This window comes from Myotis yumanensis, unplaced genomic scaffold, assembly GCF_028538775.1.
Source record: "Myotis yumanensis isolate MYYU_CA2020_CCGP unplaced genomic scaffold, mMyoYum1.0.hap1 SCAF_6, whole genome shotgun sequence".
Classification (NCBI taxonomy): Eukaryota; Metazoa; Chordata; class Mammalia; order Chiroptera; family Vespertilionidae; genus Myotis; species Myotis yumanensis.
In genome coordinates, this window is record NW_027223757.1 from 84,655,517 (window position 1) to 84,673,261 (window position 17,745).

The window sequence follows — 17,745 nt, forward strand, 5'->3', positions numbered from 1 at the left end:
CACGCACCACTGACTTTAACCTTTCAAAATGGAATTCAGAAAAGTTAAACTACTTCCAGGACTCGAATTCTGGTCTTTGGAATCCAAGAAATTCCTGAGCAACCCCTGAACATCTGGGACCAGGTTAGGCTTTGTGGGAAAAGAGGACCAGAACTCAACCCACCCTACCAACCTCATCATCAAGAGGTGGGGGCGAGCCCTGGCTGGTTTGGCTCAGTGGATAGAGCATCGGCCTGCGGACTGAAAGGTCCCGGGTTCAATTCCGGTCAGGGGCATGTACCTTGGTTGTGGGCACATCCCCAGTAGGTGTGCAGGAGGCGGCTGATTGATGTTTCTCTCTCATCAATGTTTCTAACTCTCTATTCCTCTCGGTAAAAAAATCAATAATAAAAAAAAAAAGTGGGGGCAGGGTGGCCACAAAAAGCACACCTCTGATAGGATGGAAAGTAAAAAGGAGCAGCTAATTCAGAGAGAGCTCCAAGGGAAAACATACGTGGCCTCAGAGGTCACGGAACACGATCGTTGGTGGGCCCTGGGCTACTGTACCCCAAGTGACGTGGAACAACCTTGGCCTCTGTTGGTTGTCCTGGCATAATCATTAACAGTGTCATGCCCTAACCGGTTTGGCTCAGTGGATAGAGCATCGGCCTGCGGACTCAAGGGTCCCAGGTTCGACTCCGGTCAAGGGCATGTACCTTGGTTGCGGGCACATCCCCAGTAGGGGGTGTGCAGGAGGCAGCTGATCAATGTTTCTCTCTCATCGATGTTTCTAACTCTCTATCCCTCTCCTTTCCTCTCTGTAAAAAAAACAAAAAACAAAACAAAACAGTGTCTGGTCCAGATGCTAAATCCTCTGGTTCCTCGTGAGGAAGATGCCCCCCATGTGAGCCATGCTGACCAGTTTTCCCACAGTAACATTCCGTGCGATTTTCAGAGGCCACTGTACAGCGGTGACTCCGAAATTTCTCCCTCCCCAGAAAACCCTTCCCCAGAAAAATGATGACATCAATATAAAAATTTTAACACAGATGTGATATGTTCATATCCTTTGACAGAACAGCTCCACTTCTGGGAATTTATCCTGCAAATATACAAGTACCACGGCAAAGCTAGGCACAAGGGTATCTGTGGTGGCTCTGTTTAAAATAGCAAACCCTCACAACACCCCCGAAGGCTCTCAGCAAAGGTGGTGTGAAATAGCCTGGGAAGAGAGTGGGGGTGGGATGGGGTAGGGTGAATGCAGACAGCACTTGCTTTAGGCCAGCCTTCCTTTTTTTTTTTTTTTTTTTTTTAAATATATTTTTATTGATTTCAGAGAGGAAGAGAAAGGAAGGGGGGAGAGAGAGAGAGAGAAACATCAATGATGAAAGTGGATCATTGATTGGCTGCCTCCTACACACACCCCACTGGGGATCGAGCCAGCAATCCAGGCATGTGCCCTTGACTAGAATTGAACCCGGGACCCTTCAGTCCGCAGGCTGATGCTCTATCCACTGAGTCAAACCGTTTAGGGCCAAATTGATTTTTATTGCCAACATCTCTGGATATAGGCATACAGCCTTCCTTTTAAGATAGGTACGAAGGGGCCTTCCTGCCCGCCCGCCCCCCTAAACTCAGCAGGTCCCAGGGGAGGAAGAGATCGGGAGCAAGCGCACAGGAGGCGGCTAAATAATGAATTGTAAGTGTGTGTTTTCTTTGGCCAGGGCAGTCTGACCAAGCTCTGGGGGCTGCTGGGCAAACATTTTTCATATTTTAGTAGCTGGCCGATGCCCAAGGCAGTCAGAAGTTAAGTAAGCTCTGAATGAGCTGCACCCATCCTCTCCCCAGCCCCAAGAATTCTTAATGAGGTTCTAAGGCAGCAGCTTCCAGCAAAACCGTCTTGTTGCCTTAAATATCACTCACCCTTCACTACTTTTAATGAATGCAAATGATTCAGCAACAAAACACTTAGCCTGGAGAGAAATCCGTCTTTGTGTGGCTGGGTGTACAGCCCAACTGGGGCAGGGCCCTACTGGGCGGGTGGCCCAGCCGAGCTGAGCCCGAGGTGCCCAGGCTCGCCCAGGCAGACCCCTGGGCAGCAGGAGCAGACTACAGGAAGTGCTGGCACCAGAGAATACCCGGGTCCCCTCCCCACCCCCACTACCCCCCCACCCCTGCCCCCAGATGCAGACCCTCACAACTCCACCTCTTTACAACTCTGGCTCCAGGGCAGAGGAAAGTGTGAGAGGGAAAACAAAAGGTATTTCTTTGATCTAATGGAAGAGGCTGGTCCCAGGCACCTCAAAGGCCTGTCCGGTCACCACACATCCTGCATTCAAGGGCACTTCACCCCAACACGCCCACCCCTCCTCCTCTTCTTCGCCTGATGCCAGGTACCTGAGCAACCAGAACCTGAAAAGCTCCCTTGGACCGGCGCCCTCCTACACCTACTTCATGGAAGCAACAAAAACAGGGACAGTATAAATAACCCAATTTACACCCTGTTTTCAGAGTTCTCTTTGGCAGCAAAAACTGAAAGCAATTTGTCAGGAGTCTAAGAGCAACTTTTAACAAATTTACTTCCAACCTAGGGCTCAGGGGGGATTTGTTGCCCGTCAGCCTGATCAACACCTCTCCCGAGGGCTGAGGCCACAGCCCGGCCCGAACAGGCAGCTGTTAACTCAGCTGCCACAGTCCTCTCCCCCAAGGCCCGAAGCTGACAGCAGGTCCTCGCAAGTCCTCTCTAGGCTTTTCTAGTCATGGATGCAGCGAGGAATTGGGAGGCTGTGACTCAAACTGGGCAACTGGCTAACGTGAGGACAACTGAGGGCCCATAGGTTTCACTTGGGGTACCTGAGACATAAAAGGGGCGTTAAAGTATTTGTTGACTTGGTTTGGAAAGAACCCCACTGCCTCGTCATTGTTGTTTTTTAAATCCTCACCTGAGGATGTGTTTTTATTGATTTTTAGAGAGGAACGGAGAAACATTGATGTGTACGTGCCCAACTGGGGATGGAACCCACAACCCAGGTATGTTCCCTGACCAGGAATTGAACCCACAGCCTTTATTGGCATATGCAAGGCCCAGTGCACAAAATTCATGCACAGGTAGGGTCCCTAGTGGCTTCCCCTGGCTGCCTATCACCACCACCTGACCCCACCAGCTGGGGGGGAGGAGCCACGGGTGGTTGGCCAGCCGACCCCGCCCCCCTGGTGAAACTCCTGGTTGAACTCCCAGTCCTAAATTTGCATGTTAGACTTTTATTATATAGGATGAGATGATGCTCCAACCAACAGGGCTACCCACTGCCCCCTTCAACCCTCACGAAGGTCACGTGCCCCAGAAGAAAATTTCACACTGAATTTCAGAAGGCCTCCAAAAATAAGTTCTATGTCATGAAAAATGCCCTTCCCATTATAGCAAAGGCTTTCAGGGAGAGAGCACTGGAATTGCCTTAGCACCTCAATTGTGTTCTTCCTGATTGTTCACAGCCCACCATCTACCTACACCATATTCTTCTTCAAAACACTGCCAAGGGAAGGTAAGAGAGGCACTCACTGCATAGAAGGGATGGGCCTCACAGACCTCGGACCTGAGTTCCTGCCTTCCTGGTGGATCCATTAATCAGCCCCTTTCCTAGCTGGGTACTGAGAGTTAAAATTCTGGGCAAGAACACAGAAAGAATCCTGCATTCTGAAACCCCTATAAGGCAGAGAACTGCCTAAGCCTACAAAAGTGAACATCTAGGAAGTTTGAAACAAATCCATCAAAAAAGAAAAAAGCCCTGGCCTGTGTGGCTCAGTGGTAGAGCCTTGGCCCTCCCACCAAAGGGTCTCAGGTTCAATTCCTGGTCCAAGGGCACATGTGGGAGGCAACCAGTTGATGTATCTCTCACACATCAATGTTTCTCTCTCTCCTCCTCGTCCCCTCCCTCTAAAAATCAATGGGAAAAATATCCTTGGGTGAGGATTAACAAAAAAATAATAATTTTTTTGAAAAGGAAAAAAAAAAAGCTTTGCTCTTGACATTCACTAATACATACATCTGACATCTAAACCCCGACCCCACAACCAATCCATTCTACCATCACATGAACCAGAACTCAACCAAATGCAGAACCCTCTGGCCTTTGGGCCTCCTGAGCCCAGGAGAGGAAAAGGTGCCATTCAGCAGCAAGTGCTCGGGCAGCACCAAGCAGAGTGCACAGCACAAAGCAGAATGGACAACACCAGTTGTCTCCACAAAGCGTGAGTCAACCCCACACAACTGTGCCTCCTGGGAGTGGAGGAGAAGGCTAGCATCTCCTGTCTGCCTCCTGCCCGCCCCACTCAGGTCTCCATCCCCTGGCCTGCATCCTCTGTGGTACTTCTCTGCGTCCTTAATTACTCTCTTCTGGTTCTGTCTTAATTTGCCTACCAGACAATCCATTCTTGGAGCGAGTCTCCAGTGTCCCGGAGGAATCGCCCAGCCTTTTAAACGGAGACTCTACCATCAGAGAGGAATTTTCTTTCCATAATAGACTCTCTACCTTAGGGACATCTACCTCCTTTCTCTTGTGGGTATCTCTTGCCTTCTAAGGAATTAAAAGTCCCCCTGCCATACCTCCCGCCCCGAAACACACACACACACACACACACACACACAATGATGCCGCCTTAAGCATCATTAGTTATTTATGTGCCAGACTAAAAAAAACAACAAAACAGTTTCTATTCAAAGTTACTGGTGGAAGAGAAACAAAAGCAAGCCTGTAAGTCAACCACCCTCATCACACCGCAGCTATCTCTTACTGAGCATTCGCTACATGACAGACGAAGTCCTTCACATACACGGAGTCTCAGAGGTGTCGCTCATTTTAAGTTGTGCCATTATTTAGGTTCCACGGAACGGTACCGATGAAAGTAAGAACAATGCTACGTAACTGATGTCACACCTGTTTTCAAAGATGTAAAACTGGAGGGAGGAAAAGAGCACCTTATACTAGTAGAGCAGCAATTTCTAACCTCCTTCATCTCATGGCACACGTACACTAATTACTAAAATTCTGCAGCACACCAAAAAATATATATATATTTTTTGCAGATCTGACACACACACCAAAAGGTATAATTTTGAGTCATTCACACCAGACGGCTATTGTTGCGTTGGCTGTTGTTATTATTATTATTTATTATTTATTATTATTATTATTATTTTACAATCTAAGAGAAAACAGGTCAGTGCCCCCAGACTAGCCTGGTATTGCATGTTTTAAAAATTCTTCGGGACGCCTGTCGAATATGTTATAGACTCTAATGAAATATAGTACTATCTCTTTTAATTCTCACACCATCTCTCGTGGGATTGGTATGATCGTGCCCATCTTACCAACGAGGAAACTGAGGCTCAGAGAAGTGAAGCGAACTAAGGTGTCTCAGGGAGCAAACTGATGCCGGAGCTCGGTCCCTAAACAGATTTCTGAATTTGCCTGGGGTGGCGGAGGGGGGTGGCCCGGCCTCAGACCGCCTAGGTTAAGCTGCCCCTTCAAAGGCACAGACACTTGCTTGGCTGATCCCTGAAATCATGGCCTTTGTGCCATTGCAGCATCACAGATCCTGCTTCCAGAAACAACAACAAAGGAAAACAGGTTTCCCTGGCTCCTTCCTCACACACTGGCTGGAAGCGAGGGGGCACCTCGCAGCCAACTTGTTACATGTAAAGCACATTTAACGAGCCTTTCAAGCCCTGGGAGTGGGAGAAGGAAGGGTTCCTTGGAAATCTGATACTTCGGCAGCCAAGCAAGAGGGAGGACAGGGCCCTTTGCATCAGCCCTGGGGGATAAACAGCATCCAAACCCTTTGTCTGACAGAAGGAGATACTTCCTGGCGGGGCAGGAGGCAGCTATATTTTTTTATGGCAAAGCCCACCTAACAACAACCCTCCACCAGAGACCTGGCCGGGTCCTGTACAGCCACCTCACCATAAACCGAGTGTCCGTCCCCGAACCGGCTGGGGTCCTTCTTCCCACAAATACCTGTGACTGCCATAAATGCCCCTCAACAGCCCCGTTTACTGCCCGGCCTGCCTGCTGCTAAATGAGGGCATTTGTTTCAAATTTGCAAATACCGAGCGCAGTGGAAACCTAAGTCCACTCCTGAAATGAAATGTTCTGCATTCCTCCAGGCCTGAAGCCCTCGCTTCAAAAGCTGCAAGAGGCCTGGCTGTTTACTCACTGGTGGGGCTATTGGGAGAGGTATTTCCCTGTTCCCTGAGGAGGCTGCTTTGATCCCTGCCGGTGGGAAGGGGACAGAGGGGTGCCACCCAAGCCCAGGCCAGGCTGGCCGCGGGTCCTCTGTCCCCTTCCTGGGTCTCGGCAGCAGCTTCAGGGGGCCTGGGAAAGTGAGTCTCATGGGCAGGCTCAAGTAGAGACTCGCCTAAAATTGCTGCCGGAGCCAGCAGGCCTGCTCGACAGGACCTCTCAGACCATCTTCTAAAAGCCTTGGAAACAAAGGTAAAGAGACAGCATCCCAGCCGCTTACACAGAAATAAAGGACAATCAGCCCTGGTCGGGGAGCTCAGCTGGTTAGAGTCGTCCTGATACACCAGGGTTGTGGGTTCGATCCCCAGTCAGGGCACATACAAGGAACGACCAATGAGTGCATAAGTAAGTGGAACAACAAATTGATCTCTCTCTCCCCTCCCTCTTTCTGTCTCTAAAAATCAATAAATAACATTTAAAATAAATAAAGGGACACACACACACACACACACACACACACACACTCTACACCAAGGAAATCAGGTTTCTTTATCAAGGCAGGGGGCATGTGTTTACTAAATAAAAGCTTTCTGTGTTAAGGAGTTTTCAGAAACTGGGGAAAGGGGAATAAAAGACAGAGATCCTCCTGCAGGCCCCCCAGGGCGGTTCCAGGACCCACCAGTCCACCCACCCTCCCACCCCCGCCTTCTCTCAAAGCTCCTCTGGCCAGGACTCCTGGGTTGGAGGAGACCAGATCACAGGTGACAATACGGCTAGCAAGTTGGACATATTTTAAATCGGTCAGTTCAACAATTAGTTTAACCTGCTGAAGTAACCGACCAGATAGAATGACTTGCTCTTTGTAGCTGGAGCTCCAAGACCAACAGCATTTCCTTGTATTTCCCCCCCTAAGGCTGCAATGACAACCGTTTTCTCTGTGATCTGTTTTGTTTTTCAGGAAATGAACGTGGGAGCTCAAATGCCACCCTAGCACATCACCTTTCTAAGGACCTGCTGGCATGACAGGGTCCTTCTCACTCGTCTCCCAGCCAGGAAACAGCTTTGTGCTTTTTACTAGATGAGCTAAACAGAGTCAGAACACCGAAGTGTCACTTTGCACCCTTCCATGAGAGAACGTAAGTTCCCACGTTGGAATCTGAGAACTTCAGGGGCAGAACAAACTCAGCAGGACCGCCAAGAGCAGTCACAGCTCGGCGAAAGGGAGACAGACCTGGCCCCAAAAAAGCCTCCATCTCCTGCAACGTCAGAGGCCATTGTCCCACCTCTCTGGAACCTCTTGAGAATTAAAAGACTTCGCCTCCAGCCCAGCTGGTGTGGCTCAGCGGTGACTGTCGACCTAGGAACCAGGAGATCACGGTTCGATCCCCAGTGAGGGCACAGGCCCGGGTTTTGGGCTCGATCCCCACTGTGGGGTGTGCAGGGGGCAGCCTATCAATGATTCTCTGTCACCATTGATGTTTCTATCTCTCTCTCTCCCTCTCCCTTCCTCTCTGAAATCAATAAAAATAAATAAATAAAAAAGACTTCGCCTCCAAAGTCAGAAATGAAAGGGAAACCTACATCCATTGTATCCCTACTATGTGCCAGGGTCTTTACCACTAAACTCGGGCACAGCTATCCATACAAACGCAGTTAGAGACGGCAAACTAGTAATAACCACAGCAGGGATGACTCCTTACCACCTACATGGTCTGCACCAGGCATCACCCAGCGTGCAGCTCCCAGCAGGCACACTGGTCTGGAATGTGGCAGCTCACCTGCAAGCTGGGGCCTGTCACTGCCCGTGACCTTCTAGAAGCACCAGGCGAAGAGTCTAAGAACCCGTGGGTTCATGAGAAAAGCTCAAATCTTGGGGATTTGGGCACAGTATATCCTGGACTTCTAGATTACTTAGAGTCTGACCGACTCTAAAAATGTAAAGATGTATACAAACTTCAGAATGGGCCATTGAAAACCTTAACCTGACTGTTCTGTAACAAAAACATGGGAGAAAAATGGTCTGTGGCCCTAAAGATCTCTCCAAATATGTTACTGATACACTCCTTATGCAGAAAGAACGAAGGCTACTCCTCCCTCTGATTCTGGCTGGACGGCTGCTAAACCTACTCAGAGAGTGAGTTATCTCATCTGCAACATCCACTCCCCAGAGATGACCCGGTTCCAAGACATGTGCGTTCGACATTTCATGGCTTCTAGTGAGGACACACATTACAAGGACATGTGAGCACAGGGAATCGGCTCTATTATCAGCTCCGCAGTCCTGAGCAGATGACACTCTGCCTCGGGTTTCTGTGCCTGTCAAATGCCTCCCACCCCCTCCCGCTCCAAAACAAAACAAAACAAAACAAAAAACCCTGCATCCTCGTCCTGCCCTCTGAGCCGCGTTGATAGGATCAAATGTCAGTGTGAGTGAAAGCGGTTGGTAACCTGCAGAGCTGGGTACAGTCGCTGGTGATTACAGAGGAGGCTCTCCCAAAGCACACCCAGGCCCTGCTTCCCGACATTAAGCCTCCCTTCAGTGGCCCCGTCTGTGCAAAAGGCAGTAGCCCCTCAAATACCCGAGGACTAACCAGGTAAGTATTTCTGCCTTCTCTTACTCGGATAAGATACCCCTCTCTCTCTCTCTCTCCCCCCCCCCCCACCCCCAAATTTACTCAAGCCTTTCCATTCTCCTTTGCACCCAGGGAATTATACCCACAGCACCAGTTGATCAAGTCTAAACGCATCTGTGCCCACGCACTAGAGATTCCAGAATAAAACGCAGCCCTCCGATTAAAGTGCTCTCCCCAAACCAAAGGCCAGGAGGGAGCCTGTAAGTGTGGCAGAAACACAGCTGGAGGGTGTGCATGGCAATCCTGGGTCCGGTCAATCTCAAAGGTCAGGGTCACAGTAAAGGGTCCTCCAAGGTCTTCTGCTCTCAAGTTGAGGCCCAAGCGGTGGGTGGGACTTCCCCAACGTCATTCGAACAGTCTGGGGCAAATGTGGGGGTAGGGTCCATGTCTCCCGACTCCCAGCCTGGTCAGTGTTCCTTCAGTGCCTCCTCAGGCTGAGAGGGATGTACACCCCCAGGGTACACTGAACAAGAGCCCATCCAGACCGAGGCCCCGTCTCTGGGACTGACGTCATTTCCACTACAGGACTTCCTCTGAGTCAGAAATGCCCCAACTCGTTCTGTGGGGCCACGGGAAGTCCAGGTGTGCCCAGGCAGAGAGGCAAGCCTGAAGCTCCTCATTAACTGTGAAGTAAACGCCGAGCAGCCCTGCCCCTCTGGCCCGAAGACACAGCCAGCCTTCTCTATCAGTGATCACAGAGGCTAAAAGCCTCCATCTGCAAGGCAGCAAAATCCTCCGGCAGGGAGAGGAGCCCAGACACAGGCTGAGACCTCAGCAGCCACAGGCACATACTGCGGAGTGGGCGCAGCCAGGGCCCCAACCTCCCAGGCTTCTCCTACCACCACAGGAGGCAGGACAGCAGTGAAAAGCGTTCACCTGAAACATTATTAGAAGTCACCAAACTCACCGCGGTCCATGGGACGCAAAGAGCCGCCAGTTGCAAAGCCCTCATGGCAACGGGACGGTCACGTATGACTGTGCAGGATGTGCACGGCTCTAGGTGCCCGGCCAGTCGGACACGGCCTGTGCTCCATGAGCCACGGCCCTGTGTCCTGGTGCAGGGCTGCGTTCACTTGGAGGAACGGTGCCTCGTTCTCCTTTGCACAAAGGCACTGTGTGAGCTAGCGGCTGAGACACCTCGGCAGTCCCCAAAGCAGCCAAGCATCCTCCTCACTGCCCACCACCCCAAGAAACAGACAAAGGAGAGCCAGTGTACGCTAGTGCCCACTCTGACCACCTTCACCACCCCCAGGGAGACCGCACAGCACCTCAGGAACCTCCCATGGCGCTGACAGAAGTTCCCACAAGTTACACAGAGTGACCGACCGGGGAAACCCCCACAGCCACCCCGTGAGGACAGAAGCCCCTGCCCAGGCTGCGAGAAGCCGCGTACTACCCGCTCCCTGGAAGAACGTCAGCATGCCGGGGGAGATGGTGGCCCTGCGCCAGCGCTGACCACCCTGGGGAGGAGTGGCTGTTGGGACAGACAGAGGAAGAATTCCCACCAGGAAATGCACAGCGGCTGTGCCCACATTTCTGGGCTGCTGTTAAAATACTGAGACCCATTGAGAAAAATCTGTGCTTTAGAACGAGGAAACCATTCCTAGAGCTGCCGGTCAAGAGCGACTTTGTTGAGCCCCTGCAAACCATTCTAGAGACTGAGGACTGGGAAGAAAAGCTGACCCCGTGCGTAAAGGGATGCAAAGGGTCAGGGCAGACTCCGGGAAGGGACATCAGGGCTGGCCAGAGGGGCGGCTTCGCTGGGCAACCATCTCCACAGCCAGGAGCACCAGCCTGCAAGGCAGGGATCAGCCTCATTTGCATTTTGCAGAAGAGGACACTAAGGCTGGGAAAGGTGAATGAAGCCGCTTAGGGTTGTGTGGGTTGGCAGCAATGAGCCAGGACCAGAACAGACAAAAGCAAGTGTCATAGGATCGTAGATGTCACCACTCTTCCTTTATCGTGCCTGGATGTTAACGAATTATAACAAGGACCACCCAAGTTTTCAGGCTCCTGGTCCAATGCCCTTATGCAGCCTACAGCTACTAGCTAGCAACCCTCTCTCCTCTCTGAAGCCCTTCCCATTTGCACCTGCGCCGTTGACTTACCATCCTTCACATTCTGGAATGTTCTTCTATTCCATTTAGCACAATTCCAAATGGTGTCTTTCTTTATACTTCATCTGATTCACACCTCTCCATCTTGTCTCCCTCTTGCCTCCTACCCCACCTGAGACAGCGTCACCCATAGAAGAGCCTCCAACACTTTTAACTGACTTGCTCCTGAGCCCCTTGACATGAACACCAATCTCTTTCTCATCACCACACCTCCTCCTTAGACGGACAAATTCTCCTCAGGGCCACCCAGTGGGTCTCAAACTTGAGTGAAGGTGAGAATCTCCTGGGAAGCTCCTGTAAAATGCAGTTTCCTTTTGAGATCTGAACTATGTAACTGGATTAGCTATTCAAAAAATACAACATAATCTAAAGAAACTGAAATGCACCTTCTACTCCTGCACCAAACAATTCTGATGGGCAAGTCTGCAAGAAAGCCCAGGCAACCCAAATGTTGACCAGTCCCCATGGTTACCTGCCCTCCACCATATTCACAGATGGTCTCTGGACCACATTTTTTGAGAGAAACAAGTCTACACTGTACTTCCTTACCTGCGGCTCATCATCCACACCCCAGGACTCAGGACCCAGTCACATACACACCTAAACCAGCAGGTGCCTATCCTACTCGTCATGATGGTCGAAGCGTCTGGCAGGGACTTGGGATCTGCAGGACCCCAGATAGACTGCACTCCACTCAGCGCTGCATTCACTCAGTGTTAATGCGCCCGGGGACACAAGAGCGTGGAGAACCCAAACCAAGCAGCAAGAGGGGAAAGGCGCCTTTGTATGTCTACCCTTCCAACAAAGCTCCCTCCCTGCCCCACTGCTGCTGGCAGGAAAACGGCCCAAATCCAGAGAAGAAAAGAGGATGGAAAAAGTGACATACTACAGAGGGCTTCCTCAAACCGCTGATTAGCTGCAGCAGCTCCTGTGCCAGCTCCACCAAAGCGCCAGGGGGCTCAGCAGGGCCAAGTGTGCACTCAGCAGTGAACTCAGAGAACCCCAAGACAGGACTCTAACCCAGCCACCAGGCAGAACTTCCACACCCGCCAAAAAGGACCAGGCGGTGGGGGGCCAGTGCAGGAAGTGAAGAAAGAGGCAGGCCGGCAGTTGGAGGGCAAGGCTAGAGCCCTCACCAGCAGCCACGGGCTGGGAGCCTGTAACCCCACCATGTGGCTCTGCGGGAGGGGGGTGGGGGGAGGAGCAGCAGAAAGGCATACTACTGAGGTTAGGGAGGCCATGGGAGGCCAGGGGACCCAGGGTCCTAATGACCCCTTCTTCCATTAGGAAAACACCAAAGACTCAATCCCTGGCCCCAAACTGCTGCTGGCTCAAAAATTAAGTCTGAACCAGCCAATCTCCATCCCAGATGAATCTCACAGAAACTGCCCTGGTTTAAACACAAACTCACAGAAACCCCTTCATCACTCCAAAACATGAAATGCTCCAACATGACTCTCAAGGCCCAGTGAAGACGTCACCTCCCTTTAGGAACCAACCGTATTCCTGAAAAGTCGTCCACTGACCAAATTACTGCCTAACAAATTCAATTTCTCCACTGGCTTTCATTATAAAATAGACACATGCTCCTCTGAGAAAAACTGAGACTCCAAGAGGAACAGAACATCACATTATGTCGTGAACCTTTTAGAGTCACCCATTTCTTTAAAAAAAATTTAAATCCTCACTGGGAATATGTTTTTTTATTTTTAGAGAGAGAAAGGGAGAAAGGGAGAGAGGGAGAGAGGGAGAGGGGAGAGAGAGAGAGAGAGAGAGAGAGAGAGAGAGAGATGGAGAAACACAGCCAAAACCTAGGTATGTGCCCTGACCGGGAATAAAACCTACCACCCTTTGGTGTAAGGGACAACGCTCCAACCAGCTGAGCCACCTGGCCAGGGCTAATGTCACATATTTATTGGACAAGTATCCTAAAAGAATTTGATTCAAATTCAATCCAGAGTGAGGTCATTTTTAAATACACACATCACACCAAAGAGTATGCACATGAACTGGCTCACTCTCCAAACACTGTGCAAGATCCAGGGTCCCTAATGTGTCCTGTTGCAACAGGAGTTTCTGTGTAAGGAGAGATGCCTAGAGCAGGACTTCTGGAACTTTGGGGAACAGTCAGCTGAGGAGACTGTTAAAACGTAGTTTGGGATTCTGATTCACGCTCCCAGGAAATGCTGATGCCACTTGTCCTTGGACCTTACTTTGAGTGGCAAAGTTGTGGATACTCAAGGCCCCTACCCAGTTCACGGTTTTTAAGCTGTGGCCTTCCCAGGCAGGTCAGCTTCATATGTAGAGGTGGCTGCCCACGCCCAGGAACTCTTGGAGAAGGCCAGTAGCCACATCAAAACTCAGAAAGCACCACAAAGAACAGCCAGCCCAGAAACAGAGGAGGAAGAGCTGGTCCTTGACTGGGTCACGGCAGAGCAGACACAGGGAGGAACAACAGGCACCCCAACCCAGAGAAGCTGAAAGGGGCACACGGACCCCAATGCCTAGAGGCAAAGGGGCTGTTCATCTTTGCCCTTGGTTACTCTGCCATCTACCCAAAAGGTGCATGGACCTTTTTAATAAACCAAATACGGACCCATTATAAACCACTGTACTGAATTCTGAAGGGAGAGCGCTTCAGTAAATTAAAACCCAACGCCTAAATATATGGGACAAAAATATGGAAGGTGTCCTAAGAGTCCAGAAGTTCATCAGACATCCACTTTCTGGCAGGAGAGAGAGGACAATTTGGGGGATGAGGTGGAGCTGGGCCAAAGAGAGATGGGGAGCCCTAGCTGGTTTGGCTCAGTGGATAGAGTGTTGGCCTGCGGACTGAAGGGTCCCGGGTTTGATTCCAGTCAGGGGCACATGCCCTGTGTTGCGGGATCGATCCCCAGTGGGTGGCATGCAGGAGGATCAATGATTCTTTCTCATCACTGTCGTATCTCTCCTCTCTCTCTCTCTCCCTTCCTCTCTGAAATCAATAAAAAAAAAATTTTTTTTAAGAGAGAGAGGTGGGGAGGCAGTCCATGACTGGGGACTGGCCAGAAAGGTCTGAGAAGCCATGTGTGTTTTAGGCGTCAGGAATGAGGCTGGTTGGGGTGGGATGGAGGGTTCCAGTTGGTGGACAATGTTTATTGTTGGGGTGACTGTAGAGCTGGAAAGGTATGTTGGAAGCACACCACAGGAGAGGAAGAACAAGAAAGGAGCCCTTTATATACTCATCACATTTAATCCTCAGCACAACTCCAGGAAGTAAGCACCTTTACAGAGGAGGCCAACTGTGAGGTCAAGAGATTTGCCCAGGGACACAGGGCCTGTCAGAGTTGGAGTTGCTGTTTTGCCAAACATTTCATCTCCACGGCCTGAACTCTCTCCACCACTCAACCCTGCTCTGAGCTCCAGGAGCTTGACGAGATCCTTTGACAAGTGCGGTGCCGGGATCACCCGGGGCCTCCCACTGTCCTTCCCAACATCTAAGAAAGCCCATCACTGATAACAAGCAACTCCTAAGCCTGAATTACAGGCTGCAGAGCCTCGAGGAGTCTGCAGAACAGCCTCTCTCAGAATGTGACAATTTTACTTCCCCAAAGAAATAAGAGCCCGGAGGAAAGAATGGAGGGGGTGGGGGGTGATGATGGGAACGGGGATGGGGAATGACCACAACTGACCAAGCAGTTGGGGCCCAGAATCCCAGGTTGCAAATGTTAAGCCCTCTCCCTCCTCCTCCTCCTCCTCCTCCTCCTCCTCCTCCTTCTCCTCCTCCTCCTCCACCATACTTATCACAACAGGGATCTCAAAGTCTGGAAAGTTACTCAGCCGCATTACCCAAACTTCAGAATGTCCCAACCTAGTCCCTTATTCCAACCTTATTAACAGCGGGGTCTCCCTACAACTCTGGCTAATTACACAAACAAGGAGATGGGAAAATCTACTGTAATCTATTTAAAAATCATTGCCCCCTGAAGTCATGCCGGCCAGGGGTGGATTGGGTCCCCCAATTTCACTGGAAGACAGCAGGCGCCGAAGCCTTGACTGAAATTGTTTACAGCACACGGACAGGTCCCACACCAGGGCACATTTGGTGGAACTGATTTAAGGCTCTCATTAAAATGTTCCTTTGTTGAGCCCAAGACATCCCCCCTACCCCCAGAGGAGATTCCAGACCTCCAGTCCCCAGCCCTCGGCCTGCCCTAACTTCCCCCACAGAAGCGCCCCCCACTAAACACCAGTCACCCGATTATAATCCGTTAACATCAGAGTCCTCTTCTCACGGAAGGAATTTAGCATTTGTTGCACAAGAGCCCCATCTCCACCAGAACCTCCCCTAGACTCCAGAACTCGAAACATCCGCGGCGAAGGCAGCCATGTCAGGCGACCCGCACGCCCAGACCCCAAACAGCTGGCTGACCTAGGAAGCCTGTGAGCTCGGGCTGCTCACCCATATGGCTGGGCCCCCCGTCCTGGCTGCGCAAAAAAAAAACAAAAAAAAACTTCCATACTTCCTCTGGGAGCAGATGTGGGTTCTGCCAGGAGCCATAACCACCCCACACATCACAAGGAACACAGGGCAGCTCCACAAACACCTCCCACAAATCCCGGGAGCCTGTTCTTACCCCTGGGTCCTGGGCTACAATCACCTCTCCTTTTAGAACCAGGGGTGGCCGAGATGTTGATTCCATGGGCACCAAAACCCCTCGGCAGCCGGCAGCCGGCAGCCAGGAAGATGTCAGAGAAGGCCATTCTCCACCCCCACCCTGCCTAAGGCCACTCTTCAAAGGAAGGCAGTGATGAGCTCCGACCAGGTCCCCGGAGCAGGGCTCCCCAGGGAGGGTGGCTGCCACAATCATCCTCCAAGTTTCTTGTGGTTTATTGATGGGGCCTATTGCCAGTCCAGGCTGTGCAGGTAGTTTGATGCTTTCCTGTAAAGCACTTCCATACCGCAGGGGTGACTCTCAGGTGTGACCCAGGCAGGGAATACAGGCGGGAAGGGGGTGAGGGAGTGAGGGGGGAAGCGGTGAGGGGGAAAGGGGGGAAGGGGTGAGGAGGTGGGATCCGGTCCCGTCTGTCCCGGAGAGAGGGCCACGCCCTCGTGGAAATGCTGAGCGCTTGAAGAAAAGGCAGATTGGACTCTGCCTGCCTGGCCTGTAGAAAGCGGGGTTCGCTTCCTCGGGGAGGAGGCACAGGATGGGAATCCAGGAAGGAGCAGCGCAAACCCCGTCCGCACCTTCGCAGGCCGGCCATGCCCGATTTTGGCAGCGGCCTTCACACATTCGTCACCGCGACAGCCTGGGACTCCGCTCCCCAGATTCAGCCCCGGCTGGGAGTGGGCTCGGGCCCAGGAGCTGGAGGAGACGGGGCGGCCCTGATTCCTCCCTTCTCCCGCCCTCGCCAGCAGGGCCAGCGGGGGTCCGGCTTGGCCCCGGAGCGGGGCGGAGGGAGGCCGGGGGGCGCCGGGCCGGCGGAGGTAACAAAGCTGCCGCGCGCCGCAGGTCGGTCCCGCAGCTGGCCCCGGGCCGGCCTCGCTCACCTGGGCTGAGCCCGCCAGGGGCACCCCGTCTCCCCCGCCGCCAGCCACCTCGCTGCACCCCCCGAAGTGGGGGTAGTCGTTTTCCTCCCGAAAATAAACTCCCCCCGGGGCCCGGGCGCCGGCAACTCCCGGCAGCTCCGAACACAACTCTCCGCTCCGGCCGGGAAACTCTGTGGGAGCCGGAACGCGACCTCGTGGACGTGGGTGGCAGAGGGTCCCCCGCCGACCGCGTCCGCTCAGGGCTGGGCCGCCTCCCAGCCGCCGGGACCTCGCGCCCCGGCCAGCCTCGCCAGGGTGTCTTCTCCGCTCCCGCCGCCCAAACCCGCGCCCCGGGCGCCCCCTGTAGCAGCGGGGCTCCCGCGCGCCCGAGCCCGCTCCCCCAGCTCCCGGCACTCACCTCCCAGCAGCGGCAGCAGCAGGACGCTGAGCAGAGGCAGCCGGCGGGGGCAGCTCGGGGCGCCCCGCGCAGCTCCCATCACGGGGGGCTCGGGGAAGGCGGCGGGCGGACGGGCGCACGGCGGACGCGCGGACTGCGCTCCGCGGCGGGCCCCGGAGGCCGAGCGCACCGAAGCGCGGGCGCCGAGGCAGCAGCCGGAGCCGGAGGCGTCCCTCACCAGAGCCGCGCGCGCCCGGTACCTCCGAGTCCTCGCGCGTCTCCGCCGCCGCCGCCAAGCCCCGCCCCACGACGCCCCCTCCCCGCCGGCCGCCGCGCGGCGCCCCGCCCCTCAACGCCCCCTCCCCGTCGTGGCGGGGCGGAGCTCGCAGTTGGGGGAGGGGTCTGGAGCTGGATCCCGGGCGGAGGGCGGCCGGGAGAGTGCCCGGGACCTGAGCGCGGTAGGGTGAGAGACTGTGCCTCTGCCTGATCTGCGAGGACGCGGGGACCATAGTGACTTTTGATTCCGTGACCCCTGGGGAGGATGGTCAGCTCGGGGCCTTCTAGGGGACTCTGACCAACAGTTCCCCCAAGTCCGCGGGTGGGAGGGAACTCTGCAACCTGAAATCCTTAGCGAGACCTAGAACAGACGGCTGTCCTTGGTGTCCCCCACGCAGGGAACCTGGAGATACGGCGGAGCCTGGAGAGATGAGGGACCAGTGCATGGCTGGGCTCTGGTTTGGCTCTGGACCACCATGAGCCCAAAGGTAGAAACTGACTGGACTCGGAGCGCCAGGCTGACGGCTGTTAAACTGACAGATTCATCCCAAGTCCATCTCCAGGCAGTCTGGGCTGTGTCAGGGCATGGCCAAGT

At 53.1% G+C, this 17,745-nt stretch overlaps 1 protein-coding gene across 1 annotated transcript in view; it reads right to left on the reverse strand.

The window, feature by feature from the left end:
* The window catches only part of PTK7 (protein tyrosine kinase 7 (inactive)), a 60,679-nt gene extending 43,593 nt beyond the window's left edge, over nt 1-17,086 (reverse strand). Inside the window, exon 1 of the mRNA XM_070418554.1 lies at nt 16,896-17,086. Coding sequence (XP_070274655.1) covers nt 16,896-16,974 — 79 coding nt within the window. The 5' untranslated portion in view covers nt 16,975-17,086. The remainder of the gene's footprint in view (nt 1-16,895) is intronic.
* Nucleotides 17,087-17,745: the final 659 nt, after the last annotated feature.